Raw genomic sequence first — 15,385 nt, 5'->3', positions numbered from 1 at the left:
ACAAACTATTAAAGATTCAATTAATTGTTTTATTTTTTCGAATTATTTTTAATTATTTTTAAATTAATTTCTTTTTAATTTAAAAATATATTGTTTTTTAATTCTGTCATATTAATTAAATTTATATTGTCGAATCTTTTTTAGCTATTTAAAATAAACATCCAATGTCGCTGACAATATTATAGTTTTATTAATTAAAATAAATAATTTTCTGTTGTTCTTTTATTACTCACTTGATCGCTAATACATGTAAAAATCAAAGCCATATTTCATTTTCTAAAAGAAATGTTATTATTTATTTATACGTAAAGAATACGTAATATTAATTATCCTATTTTGATAAAATAGTTAAAAATCATTTGTTTAAAATAAGAAACAGAAAAGAGGCATTGTTTTCCAAGAATTTTTTAATTTTTCGAAATATTTTTTATTTCTCATATTTCAGGAATATAACTTTTTCGAGATATTGTCTAATTTTTTAGATTTCGGAATTATAACTTACTTTTCCGGATATTATTGAATGTCTTACATTTCGGGATTATGATATTTTGAGACACTATCTTAGTTTTTAATTTTTAAAAAATCTTTTAGGATTCTGCGTGTCTACCATGGAATCTTTCTCGTTTAATTTAAATCTGCTGCTAATGTGTCTATTAATGTGATATATTGCAATATAAATCTAGCTTTGAAAATATTCATTTTTTTCATTTATTTCATCTTGAATTTTTTTTATAAATAAAAACTTTTTAAATTCTAAAACTCTAGAAATATTAGCATCAAAAAAGCCAATAAAAGTTTGATAAAATTTGATAAAAAGCAATTTGTTAAAACTTTTACTTAATACATATTCATAAATATAATAGTATACATATAATAATATAAATTATAATAATTTAAGTATTTATTTATATAAAATTTATTTGCATAAGTTTAAATAAATTTTTATAATTTATATATGATAAACCTGTGCGTTTTGCTCTTTACATGTCCAAGAGAATAATATTTGTAAAATTTATTATGTACAATAGCGCTTTTTATTTTATTATTAGATATATTCGCTATTCGAATTTAAAGGAAAAATGCATAGCATTACTTTCTCTAGGATTACCCTATGTACATTTTTTTATTGCGATTGATTTTTGTCTTGATATCAAATTTTCGCAATTTCGTCAGTTTCCACGTCGGATAAAATTTTAAAAATCTGCAAAAGAAATTGCACGTATAAATATGCCACAAGAACAGAAGGTAAGAGCGGATTTCTTTTTTTTAATTTTTTAAAAATAGAAAGTGGTAGAAGTTTTCAAGTTCAAGCACATATAAGAAAAACGAGTGATTTTAGGTTTTGAAGCTACACGATGTCTGGCGTACTTGCAATAAAATACGAGCCGCCGTATTTCGCGTAGGACTCGATCTTTGGGGCTATTACAAGCCTCTGGATCCCGAGGGACATTGTTTAATATCAGGTATAAATACCGGACATTGGCACCGAGATGAGCGATCGCTTCTAAAGTTAGTTATCGAGTGGGAGCGATTATTTCTGGACGCTCGATATAATGGAGGTCGTCAAAATAATGCGTATTATCATTTTTCAGATTTCTGTTAGCTTAGTTATTTTTTTATTTACCAGTCCTTTTTGCTAATTAGATATTAATTGCAAAAAACATTAGTTATAGATTTTGAAATTATCGGATGCTTTTTAATTAACAATGTCCATTTTTTTCTTTTAATTAAAATTATATGCATAAAATATACGCATTAATTACATTTTTATATCGAGACTTTAGATAAATTTTAAGATTTACAAAATTTAAGTGCAAATAAATAATTCATGAAAAAAGCAATTGAAGCAGATGATTATAGATAGTTGGGAATGTATCGTACTATTTAAAAAAATAAATGTAAATATAATTAAAAATATAATTAAATCATATAGTTAAAAACCTTTCATGAAAAGAGTTTTAATTATGAGGTTAGAATGACTAGACTTTAGACTAGACTAGAGATTAAATTTTATTATGTATAGTTATTTTAAATAGAGTTAGACTTCAAAGAGTTGACTTGTTAATAAAATTTACAATCTATTTTAAAATTGAATTACACTGATGACTGAATAATTCATATTATCAAATGTAATTAAAATTTGCAAATCATGATATTAATTAGTACAATGTATATACGTAATCAATTATTAAATTTACAGAGGCCAAATTTATCTCCGTTTTGGCCGGACCATTGAAAGGCGTGATTGGCTTATCGGATAAAGAAATCTGTGATTTAGCGGATTATTTTCGAATTCAGGACGGTCGGATTCTATATTCGCAATTTTGTGAAGTTATACACGACAGTGGTATGAGTGATTATTTTTATATAAAGTGTATTTTTAGAAGATTCTCGATAATTATCGCTTTTCTAACTTTAATGCGGCAAATGTCAAAATCTTATCTTATGATCAGAGCAGAACATAGAATTATCTGCTTAAGTGAGCTTGAAAGGTTGATTATTAACATTAATAAAAAAGATAAAAAAGAATATGTGACAATATTATAAATCGTATACTTGGCGAGGTTGATTTTTTTCACATATATTTTAGTTCAAAATAAATGAACGTAAATTACGAATAAATTGTTAATAATTTATTTTGTTATTTTTTTGTTATTTTGTTATTTTATATTATTTTAATCTATCATGTTTGAATACAAAATTGTATTAAAAATATATTAAAAAAATTTGATGAATACATTATTAACAATTAATTTCTTTAATTTAGGATTTTGTATGTTTTATTTTTTTTTGCTTTTCTTGAGAAAATGGAAAAATATAATAGAATAAAATAAAAATATAATTTTTTTGCTTTATTATGTTTCATTTCATTAATAGAAATTTACTTCTCTTGATACGCTTGATCACACTTAATATAATTAATCGATTTAATGATTGGATCGATAAAACTGGCTACGTGTAATATGTAGATTTGTAAACTGTTTCTGTAATATTTTCTATAGGTCCTGATTTTGAAAAAAACAAGCCTCTAGTAACTGGTTTGGAATGGGAAGATCCGCTGCATGTAAATGCCTTAAGTGACACGGAAATGCGAAAATTTAATTTAATAATCACTCAAATTGCCATGTTGGTGAACAAAAAGAAAATTTTACTTTGGCCATATTTTCAGGATTACGAATTAGTAAGCACAGATTTTATTTTTAAATTATCAAGATATTTTTTATTTATGGAAAAGATTATTCAATCTTAATTGATAATATATTAAAAATAAATGAAAATCTAAAAATAGATCAAAAATTATACAAAAATGAGATCTTTTAATAATAAGTGCTTTTAATAAGTATTGTAAAAATAAATAAAGAAAAATATATATTTAATGTCTTTGATTTATTCAAAAATGTTTTATAGATTGCGAAGAATGTCGGTACAGTTACTCTTACCCATTTCGGTAGGATTTTAAAATTTCTGGGCATCGTTCTTGGTGCGGAGGAGTTTCGTTTGCTTGTAAAAAGATTTGCCAAAGATGTCTACACTGTAAATTACGTAGCATTTCTGAAAGCTATCGACGAAATCCAACGCTATTTAGATGAACATGGAATAGTGGATCTCAACGGAGTACTATCATCGTCAGAATTTTGTCTCGTTTTATTTTTTCATAGTTTTTATATGCATTAATGCGTTTATTGAAACACGTTTTGAGTTTTACTATCTCTGCTTCATTTTGCAGAAGTTGCCCGAACAATTTCCCGACCGAATAATTACAACCGAGTTACCGAAACTTCCACGACCGGAAATTGGTAAGATAGCGTCAAGTCAAGTGTTCGGTAAGCAAACGATATTTCATTCGGTAATGGAACCGACGAGAGAGACGATGCCTACGCCAGAAGTCATTAAACGCATCCAGAGACACATTCTCGAGCGTCGCATACGGATTCACGAGTTCTTCAAGGTTGCCGCAATCCAATTACGTTGCACGTTTAATTGACGTTGTGTATTATATTGAAAATCTCATCGCGTGCGGATTATATAACGTGTTATCGCGGGCAACATTTGAGCTCGTCGTTATTTGAGCACGTCATCCTGATGTCGTAGAAGCGTATACAATTTCAATGTTATAAGAAATATACCGCCAATAAAAATTGAGCGATTTGTGTTGCCGTAGGGTTTCGAATATCTGAACGACGGTCGAGTGACCGTCTCGCAATTTCGAAGAGCATTGGATGCACTTCAGATATCTTCTTTGGGCCATTTATGGCTGCTCGAGCCAGAAATTGATGCTCTGATAGCGTTCTATAAGGATCCGGATGATTCCGATCGCGTGTGTTGGCAAACGTTTCAGGATGATATAGATCAAGGTGTGCGAAGTCAAATAATAAATGAAAAGTTTTTAACCGAGAAATAAAAAGAAATGAAAAATATTCTTTAAAAAATTTTTTTAAGTATTTAAATATTTTAAATGGTAGTATTAAGAAATGACTTTAAATTAAAAGCTATATTATATATAAAATAGCAAATTTTAAAGAGATATTTTTTTCATGTCGTGCGTTAATAACACACTGAGAAAAAAATGCCGTTGAATCTCAGTGTGTTATTAACGCACGACATGAAAAAAACATTGACATTATTAATGAAACGAAGATCTTGATTATTAAAACAAGAGCATGACTGTTTCATTAATAATGTCATTGAATTAACAAAATTATTTCTAATTAAACTATGCTGTTGATTCAACAGCATCTTTTTCTCAGTGCAAGAATATATGCTTTATAAGTTTACAATCTATAGAATGCAAAAACATTTATTATCATTATATTTTCTTCTTATGTTATTATTTTACAACTTAAATTTTATTATTTCAATGGATATCTCCATTTAGTTTTTACCGTGAAGGGACTTGATAAATTGCCAAATCTGAAAGTGGAATCACCTCCTCAAGAAATAGCTGTTTTACCTCGAAAAGGCACCTTGAACTGGCAATGTCAATCAAAAAGTATAAGAGATCTTTGTGAGGATATCTTGCTGAGGGTAAAGCAGCGCGTACAAGAAAGAAGAATTCTTTTGAAGCCATTTTTTAAGGATTATGACAAGTATATATATTTTTGGATCATTATTAATTAAATAATTCATTTTTGGCAATAATAAAATCGATTTCAATAAAGAATTTTTTATTCGGTATAATTTCAAAATTATACTAAACTAATCGAAAAGATTTTATTGTAATTAGTAACAATTCGTTTAATTGGTATAATTGATATAATTAAATATATCTTTAAAAAAAAAAGAAAAAGTAAATATGAAAAATTCTCTTAAAATAAAATTATTTTAAATTATTTAATTAAAAATTAAATTAAATATTTTATCAAAAAAGTATTAATAATTTTGAATTAATTATTTCATTGCAGACATAATTACGGTCATGTGACGCGATCTCAATTAAGACAAGTTCTCCTTACGGCGACTATATTGTTATCTTCGGAGGAAATATTCGCTCTAGAACAAAGATATAACAACGATTTGGGTTTTAATTATACTAAATTTTTGGAGGAACTGGAACTCCAACCAATCGTGGAACCTTTGTATAAATGCATGTTGGAGGATAAAAGAAAGATTAATGCCGAAAAGCTACCATCTGAACCTCACGAAGACGAGACTAACATCGTATTGATTTTGGCAAAAATTAAGGCTAAAGTTGTGCGCGAAAAAATCAAAGTAATTTGTATTTTCTATACAAATTTGCTAATTGATTGGAGAAAAAAATAATCTTTTTGCTGCTCTGTGTGTGCGCAGGTTCTCGAATTTATGCGTCAATTCGATAGACACAATCAGCTTATTATTGCAAAATCTGATTTTATTAGAAGTCTGGATCAGTTGCGTTGTGGTTTAACAATTGCTGAAATAGACACGATTACAAAAGCTTTTCAAGCTCCTCTAAAGTATGTAGATATTATAAAAATTGGATAAAAATTGTTAATTTGAAAAGCTAAGAGAATAGGAATAAAGATAAATATAAGAACAATCTATTAAAATTTTAAGTAAATTTTATTTTCTAAAATATTATTTATTATTTGTTTTTCTTTATACAATAACTGTTTTTTACATTCTATGAAACTTATATGGTAAGTTTCATAGAATTTCGTCTCATCAAAAAAGTATATTTTATTTTTAATTTTACATTTGAAATTTTATTGATTATTTCATCTCCTTCTGAAGAGACGACTTCATTGAATACGTGAAGTTTGCAACAGTTGTAGAAGAAGCCGTTACGACAGGAGGTTTAGAAAAAGTTCCGCTTTTGGTTCCCTTCCAACATGTGCCCTCTGAGGCAAACAGCCGGACCTTTCTGAATTTTGATGAAAGGCAGATGGTAGCAATCGCGATGGATAAACTATGCCAAGTGCGAAGTCCGAATCTAGAAGAGATCTTCCAAGTAAATACAGCTGCGATTAATTATAATATTGCAAATGTACTCGATACAAAAAAAAGATAATTGCTATTATTTGAGATTGATAAGTTTTCTTCTTCTCGAAGAAGAAGAGCAACAATTTATTAATTGTATACGAGAAGAATAGTTTTGCTAAAGTCAATGTATTTACAAATTTTATCAGATCTGAAAATAAATTTGTTAGACCAAAATAATTATATAAGACGCTCAAATTGACTAGAGTATTAGGAGTTTTTAATTATTTTATAGTTTATAATTATTTTGATAATCTACAATTATTTTCAAATTCTCAAAATTTCAGATTTGGCAAAATTTTTAGATACTTACGTAAAATTATTCTTTTCGTGTATATTCTTTAGGATTATGATAAGGAAAACATCGGCACTATTTCCAAGGAACAATTGATGAAAGCATTGTCGGTTAGACGAATGTTAGAGCTTCTCATTGGCAAAGAATTAGACGCCGTACATAAGTGTTTCTCCATCGAAAGAAACGGCCGCCTGGAATTCGATTATCGAGCTTTCCTGCGTGCTTTGTATTTGTTACAAGAGAACAAAAAGATGATGCCCTTTTAGCAAATCGATGATTGAACTGATGGTTAAATCGATTACACATTCAAAGATTCAAAAATTATTTCTTTTATTATTATTATACCATAATGCATAATGTGTTAAATATTTTAAGGAAAATTATTATACAATCATAACAAATGATATTTCAAATCTCATATTTATTAAGTATTTATGTGATACGTAATGTAAAATGCCTTGAATTATCTGATTTTTGAGATATTTTTAATATATTAATTTTATTATCCTTACATTTTTTGAGACATATATAGTGATTTAAAGAAATTCATCTCTCAACAAACAAAGCATTTTTTTTAAAGAATTTTTTATGATTATTTCATTAGTTAATCTTAATCTTAATGTATGATGAATGTAAAGAGTGCAATATATAAATTTTTTATAAATATATAAATATATAATTATATGTGTATGTATATGTGTGTAGAAATGGACGATATCAACTCGATTATTTTGAAATTGATTATTTTTATTTTATAAAATCGATCATTACATGATGTTTTTTTAACTTGATTATTCCCTAGACGATAGTTTTTTTGTTTGATATTACTAGAATCGTTACTAACATTTTGTGTGTGAATCAGAAGAATCAATAGTACTATGGATGCTTCTGATTGGTTATCGCGACAATATTGTAAATGCGATTTTATGACTAATGTAAAATGATCTTTATTGATCAGTTCTATGTTAACAGTTACTTTCATGATTTATCTATGAAAAAACACAACGACCAGTAGCCCAATAGCACCAAAAATCGCAATTATCGTATCTGTAAGTATTTTCTAAATTTTAATCAAGTAATAGTTTTAGATTATATGTAAATATTCTCTCGTTGTTTGATTTTATTTAATAAAATAAAGTAATATAATATTGTATTGCTATTTTTTTAGAAAGATTCTCTTGGTTTGAGATAAAAAACCAAGTTATATGGACCAGTTACATGGACCATTTATATTTTTTAAATCAAATTTCATTAAATAAATAAGCATATTAGCATATTATAGCCAAAGGTATAGTAGAACTAAATGAAAATTGAGTAAGTCTAAACTTTTTTTATTGTATATATTTAACCTATAAGTTGGATTTTACATACAAATCTATTTTAATATATTTAAAATCTATGAATACCCAGATAGAAGATTAAATTAATCGATTATTATCGATGTTTCAAAAATTTTATCGATTATGAAAAATTGATACACTTTGTAATCGATTTTTTTGGAAATCAATTATTTTTTTCAACATCGCCCATCCCTATATGTGTGTATGTATATTTCTTTCTCTTCCTTATCCAAAAAAGTTATCAAAATTTAAAGTGGTTAGCTGAAGATTCTTTCCGTTTGTCGGAAATTCATCCAAAAAGCCGGAGTCTCCAGCCAAACACCGGAGAGATGACAACCGTAAATGTAACTTATAAAATATGTTTTTCTTATACGGTATCTCAATACCATTGGTGAATATTCTTTTTCGTATAATCTTCAATTTAGACTGTCTAAAACCATAAAGACGAATAAAATATTTTTGTAAGTAGATAAGAATTATGTAAGTTATTGGCTTGAATTATAAAACTCGTCAGATTAGTTTTTTTGGGAAGAAGAGGGAGAACTTCTTTATTATTTTATTAACGTCCGCATATCGAATTTTGATTCTCATGCAAATTTATGGGTTTTTTAAACTTGTTTAGATACAACTTAAGAGATATAAGAAGAACGAACATCGCATAGATCGCAGTAATCTTGGATTTTTACCGTCACATTGAACAAGGTGAGACATTTCTCTTTTAATAATTTTATTAAACCATTAACTATTAATTATTTGTTTATATATATATATATATATATATAAAGATTTTTTGTTAAATAATCCTTTATAAAAAAGGAGATGTTTCCAATGTCGCTGATAACATTATAGTTTTATTAATTAAAATAAATAATTCTCTGTTCCAATATATAACAATAACTTCGAGAAATCGATATTCGCGATCGATTTCTCGAAGTTTATTGTGGCTCTTTTCCATGTCGATTGCTTCTCTTGCTGCGGTAACTTCATGAATAGCTATCATTGTATTGATCTCACAGAGAATCAACAATGTATGTTTTGACAATTGTATATTAAGAAATTAAAAATATTATAATGTAACAGTAGTATAATAGTATTATATTAATTTTTGCTCTTGTGTTGAAAAAGATAAATAGCGCACGCACAGCGCGCGTTTGTAATGTCCAGTATTTTAAAAAAATGATGTAAATGATTTTGATGACATAGATATTTTTAAAATAATTTGATAAAACTGTTTGTAGTAAATTCCTTTTAAATTTTAAAAGATTTTACTACAAAATATTTTCATATTAATACAAAATTATCATTACATTATTCTATCAAATTATTTCTTATCTCGTTAATGGATGGCGCCACTGATACAGTTCTATTAAGCTGATACCAGGCTAGAGACTTGTCCTTTTAATTAAACTTCTTGCACGGTTCATCTTTCATTTTTATCTCTGCATATTAGAGAAAAAAAGAGAGAAAATTATCGGTGCAAGAAATTGAACTAAAAAAAACAGACGTTAAGTTAATAAAGGAGAATTCTATCGGTTCTACGCTTTTAAATTTAAACCTAAGATCTGTTATTGTTAAAAGAGATTGTAAGATCTGTTATTGTTAAAAGAGAAGAAGTTGAAGCAATAGTTGAGCGTTGCTGTATATTTTGTCAATAAAAAAATAATATAAAAAACATTTAAATACATTAAATGTTTTTTTTATGTATTTAGCCATAATTAATTTTGCCGTAATTAATGACATTATAATATTTTCTTTTATTTTTAACTAATACAGTAAATAAAAAAATTAAAATAGAGATTTTCTGATGTTTATTATTAATGTTTATAATTTTATTAAAATTTTTAAAAATTAATCTAAATTAACTTAATAATAATTTAATTATTGATAATACTTTGATTTTTGCTTTATGCAAATTATTAATTAAAATTAGAGTAATTTTCTAAAATTTAAAATATATACAAGATGTTCTGTGGAACAAATAAAACCTAGAGAAATGTCAACAACATTCTTGCATTTATAAATTTAAAGCATCGGTAACAGCGTTTATTCTGGAAGAAGGAGCGGCATTTCAGATGATAGGAATTGCTGAAGCTCGCATATTAGCTTCACCAGCACGTACAACTCGTTGGCGAAGAATAATTTAGACAGATAGAAAGTCCACTTCTCGCTTCTTACAATAGATTAGAATGCCAAGAGAAAATATATACGTTAAAGATCATTGTTTATATTCGCTACTGTAAAAATACAATAAAAATATATTTTTTTATTTGTAGCTGCGTTTTAAAAGTAAAAACGCTTCATTTTATGCGGCAGATAAATGATGAGGTCCTTGGCATTACTTTGCTTGATTGTTACTTCTGCCATTGCTGCACCACCAACGTTGAATGAGGATTCCTTAGCGCCTGCATGTCGAAGTCCAAAGTGTCCGGCCACGATAGCAAAGGGCGACTCGCCAGTCAATTTGCCTTTCCCTTTGGATTGCTTGCAGTACGTCGTCTGTGATGAGTCCGGTCGTCGTATAGTTGCATGTCCGCCAGATTTAGTCTTCAACAAGGTAAGATGGTCTTCGAAGTTTCTTCCTGAATTATTCAAAACTGATGAAAATATATCTAAAAATTATTTTATCCTCCAAATATGAACGTAACAAATTTGTAGAATCCTTTATTTACATACGGAAAAAAATTTTGTCGAAGAGTTTAAAAATTTAGCCAGATATAGATCTGAAAATAATTTTGTTAGAACATCAAAATTATTATGTAGAACATTTAAGCATGATGATAATATATACATAAACATGTAAAAATTTTTATTTGGATATGTATGTAAGCATGTAAAAATTTTTTAATTCTAGTAACCAATTTGAACGTCCTACATAACATTTTGGCCTGATAAAATTATATTCAGATCTATATCTGATCAAATTTTTAGATACTTCAGCAAGTGTGTTCTTTCCACATACATTAAAATGAAATTCTTTTTCTCATCTTCCTTCTTGAAATCTAGGTTCAAAACAAAATTTCAAAATATATTGCGATTTTAAATTGTCACTTAAGAATGCGGTAGTCATTCTTGACTCGTGTACTGAAACACCATTGTGAGCGTCTTGTTAATTTTTAATTCTCTAATTTCTCAATGTGTCAACTAAGGCAGACAGTGAAATTGTAATGCTGCGGGAATTCGTAATTTCACTCGAGACGAAAATATATAATATATTTCATACGTCTCGTCCGGTTTATATTATGTCCGTGAAGATACGCTTCGCGATATGGCGGTTCGCACGATGTTTCGTGGATTGTCCTAAGTGCTGCATATCACGCTAAAAACCTGCCAGCTGCATCGATCGATCCTATTCCCCAAAGAGCTTCGTGCACGAAAGATGGACGATTTCATTCATCTTCGTCCGGCCTCTCGTGACACAGTGTCTCATTAGTTCCTTGTCCCCATACGTCGTCCATACTATATTATGCGTCATAAACGTATTTCTAAACGTATTTCTCCAAACAACAATGCATCGACATGTGTAAACATTTATGTACATTATTTTAAAATGTGGATTGATTTAAAATGTTAATCTATAAAAAAAATTCATTACTTTTCTCTCATTTTTTTTATGTAGAATATCATAATTGACTTTTTCTTTGTGGATAATTATTAATAGTAATAATTTTTTTTTTAATTTCATGAAAATTTCATGAAAAGTAATGAAAAATTATTTTGTATTAATACAATTTTTTAAATACATTTATGTTTCTATTAATAAATCTAATATGATACTCTTTATTAATTCTAAACATGGCGATTAAAATTAGTAAATATTAATTTGATTTGTCCTATCTTACATTTTATTTACAATTTGTTATTTCTGCGTGTAAAAAAATTTAACGAATTCAAGTATTGCGAGATAACAAATAAATATTTATATTCAATTTTTTAAATTAGAAATTAGAATTATAGTAATAATATTATTTTTCAGAAATTTTATTATCAATATTAGATAGTAATTATAATAAAATAATAAATCACATCATAATGTATCACGTCACATGCCAAAAATTTCTATTCTCCAGATTATTCTATCTTCAAACTATTTTTGATTAATTAATTTTTTCCAATTTCCGGTTTCTATCATTAATGTTGTGCTTATCAAGCACATTATCTTTTCCAGCTCATTAATGATAATTAGAAATGGTTTATATAATGTCGTCAAATTATTAGAGAAGTAGTTAAGTATTAAAACTAAAAAAAAAAAAAAACTACAAAACAGCATTAAGCAAAAAAATGCATATCTACTTTATGACTTTATTCTGTCATGCTGTACGACGATAAGCATGGGACGAAAGAGAGGAATTGATTTTACTTCGAAATACGATTTCGTTTGTGATCTACAAGTGCGTCACGTGTGGACCCTTCAAGAATCTCACATCACCCGGTCTCACATCACCCTATGATAACTCGACGATGTAACCCTCCCGCTTTGCCATATCCAGTTACGAGCTCCACGTACGGACGCACGTGTATATTGTCGTCTCCGCGTGCTTCACCTGACACGTGGCCGGGCGAATTTCAATTCGCCGGTTCTCCGCGAACGTCGGTGCTTGACTTCGTGACGAGCGGGTCGTAACGGGGGTCGTTCGGGTCGCCTGAACCCACTCGACCGGTTGTCGTTTTTAATCCGCCACCCTTATTTACGTGCGTAACGATCGCCCCGCGATACCGCGTCACGCACGAAAGCAATTTCTTAAAAAAAGAACAAAAGTACGGATTTTGATAGGAATTTATTCCACATGGTCGCAAGACTCCGATCTCTTTTTGACGCTATTCTATGATTTTAGTCTTTTCCTTTTCTTCTTTTTTTTCATTTTGATTTCTTATCTATAATAACATATCTGTAATAATATATGTAAAAACGATTTACATTTTGTTTATATTTTTTTGTTTCAGAATACCGGCGTGTGTGATACTCCAGAAAAGGCAATGTGCGAAACTTGTTGGGGGGGTGGTGCTCATCAAAGGCCGTTATACATTCCCAATAAACACTAACTATAAATATGATATAAATATGGTATAATACATATATATATTAGTGGTTTAGAATTGGTATAGATATAAGAAATATACGATTTTCACATGCAGTAGAACAGTTACATTTAAAAATTATAACAAATAAACGTTTTTTAAATATTCTTAATAAAGAATTGGTATAAATATAATATAATATATATCGTATAAACATAGATCGGCATAAGAAATGTATGAAAACTCATAAGTACATACGGTGTAAGAAAGATATTAAATAAATGTATATATAATTAGTGAACATATACGCTTTATAATATACATATTATATAATGTAAAAAATGTAATTATAAATACGTATTATATACGTATTTCAAATGGGATGAGTCGCATATATGTTCACGTTCTATATATGTTTATCGAAAATATTTTTCACACGATATGTATAGTTCTATTGGATTCTGAAATTTTTATATGTTTTTTATATCAATCCATGTTTATTGGGTTGTAAAAGATATCTTAGTCGTTTCGAAAATATTTTAAGATATTCTAAGAATTCTACTATTGCGTAAATTATTTACTAATTACCTGCTAAGAAGTTATTAAAATGATACTTTATGTCTTTATAATAATTTTTTATACGCGATGAACAATATGGTATGTTGTGACCATAATAATGCACGGCATGAAATTATAATAAATTTATATATGTATAATTAAATAATACATAACTAAAGATATTGTATTAGAAGCTGCTTTAAGAAATGATAAATAACTTTCTGTCAATATATTTTATATATTTATATTCCGCGTTATATATTTATATTCCGCGTATATTTATATTTCCGCGTTAACATTTATTTTATATTACTTACCGTTATTTTGTTACGTAGAAAAAGATTTTATTTATGTTATGAAATTTAGAAATGAGATAAGCTTCAAGCATTTTTCAATTCTTAAAGTATAGAGTGTGGTATGAGGCTATTGGGGAATAGCAAGTGCAATTTCTAACTTGGCAGGAATGGGTCAAACGTATCGATCATGAGGAATTCGAGAAGAAGAGAGAATCAGGAAATTTGCCGCTATAATTTACCTCCTCGACATCTCAATCTAGAATCCATTCTTGTAATTATTTGCATCACGTTGGAGCAGCCTAGGAGATCGTTTGTATTGTCCTACACTTTATGTTGATTTATAACAAATGCGATTTATAACAATGCGATCATTCAGCCATTAATAGGTTTTCCTTACTTCTCGATCTCCACAGTTTTGACGTCAGCATTTTTAACGCCGTGATGCTCACGCTTATTTTTGACGTAAATCGAGAGAGATACAATTCCAAAGATTTATCAATTATTCTCAAGGAGTACACTTCTAGGATTGATTTCATAATTCACGCGAATAATGAGATTTGTACGCGAAATGCGATAAACATTGCTGTACTCTCATCACAATTGTGCAATAAATCGTGAATCGTTGTTTGCAATAAATATGTGATATAATGAAGTTATAAAAATTAGAGTATTTGTTTAAAGAGACAATGATCGTAATGAATAATAGAAGATAAAAGAGGGTGATTGTAAAAGAAATAGATTATATTCTAAAAATTTATTTAATGATGACTGTGTGCCTATAACATTGCACTATAATCATTAATATTATATTATAGCTGTTTGTAACGACAATAACGACAATAATGTTTGTAACGACAATAATAAATTTTGATTGCAGAGTTCATGATTTTTCATTCATAACTTTTTTTTAATTAGTGGAATATCATTCGCGCGATTTACGCAAATTTATGTATACTCACAAATTTGCATTATTTCATAGTTAAATTCGTTTCGTGAAGAAGTGTCTTCGTTACGAAAGAATAATTAAGTGCCGACGTAACATCCCATTTTATCCTAGCATTATTTCACAATTTGACACACCTGACGACATCTCTTGAATATTTCATTTCGTTCAAAATCCGATTTTTTCATCCCTGCTGCATCGAGCTGTTACTTTCGAAGTTTTTTCTTGGAATAATAATCAGTCACTTTAAGGAAAAAGCATTAACTTTCGCCTATTTGATTAAACGTGGTGATCCGAGTGGTAGATATATGGTTTGATCGATTCGCCAGGTTGTGCGCCTTTCTTCCCTATCAATATGTTCTCCACCCTCGCTTTTGCTCCATTGCTACCTGCCGCCCTCGCAAACTTCTACCCACGCTCATCTAGAAAATCCAAAATGTTACTGCAATACTGTCGGTCCCATTTTCAGCTGGTAATCCTC

The 15,385-nt window shown here is 28.3% G+C and overlaps 2 protein-coding genes across 6 annotated transcripts; both read left to right on the top strand.

Annotated features, from left to right (window-relative positions):
* Positions 1-935: 935 nt before the first annotated feature.
* On the top strand, positions 936-7,411 carry LOC105427136 (uncharacterized). The gene is made up of 12 exons (XM_011638754.2): positions 936-1,245; positions 1,340-1,463; positions 2,201-2,347; positions 3,003-3,181; positions 3,409-3,615; positions 3,728-3,949; positions 4,163-4,355; positions 4,877-5,087; positions 5,403-5,709; positions 5,788-5,933; positions 6,211-6,427; positions 6,802-7,411. The coding sequence occupies exons 1-12, from the start codon at positions 1,228-1,230 to the stop codon at positions 7,015-7,017; spliced, it is 2,187 nt and encodes a 728-aa protein (XP_011637056.2). The 5' UTR covers positions 936-1,227; the 3' UTR covers positions 7,018-7,411.
* A 291-nt stretch (positions 7,412-7,702) lies between these two features.
* On the top strand, positions 7,703-14,840 carry LOC105427090 (peritrophin-1-like). 5 transcript variants are annotated; one of them, XM_089079368.1, is made up of 5 exons: positions 7,703-7,800; positions 7,920-8,039; positions 8,714-8,793; positions 10,365-10,645; positions 13,033-14,840. In XM_089079368.1, exons 4-5 carry the CDS (start codon positions 10,409-10,411, stop codon positions 13,129-13,131), a joined length of 336 nt encoding a protein of 111 aa, XP_088935494.1. In that variant the 5' UTR covers positions 7,703-7,800; positions 7,920-8,039; positions 8,714-8,793; positions 10,365-10,408; the 3' UTR covers positions 13,132-14,840. The 5 variants fall into 5 exon arrangements, with proteins under 5 accessions (XP_088935494.1, XP_011636964.2, XP_011636962.2 ...); XM_089079367.1 differs by having other exon boundaries at positions 7,709-7,800; positions 10,405-10,645; XM_011638661.3 differs by having other exon boundaries at positions 7,709-7,800; positions 7,920-8,065; positions 10,405-10,645.
* The last annotated feature ends 545 nt before the right edge of the window (positions 14,841-15,385 follow it).

This window comes from Pogonomyrmex barbatus, unplaced genomic scaffold (genome assembly GCF_055798465.1).
Source record: "Pogonomyrmex barbatus isolate J1 unplaced genomic scaffold, ASM5579846v1 scaffold3, whole genome shotgun sequence".
In the NCBI taxonomy this organism is placed as follows: Eukaryota; Metazoa; Arthropoda; class Insecta; order Hymenoptera; family Formicidae; genus Pogonomyrmex; species Pogonomyrmex barbatus.
This window is presented reverse-complemented; position numbering and strand designations above follow the sequence as displayed.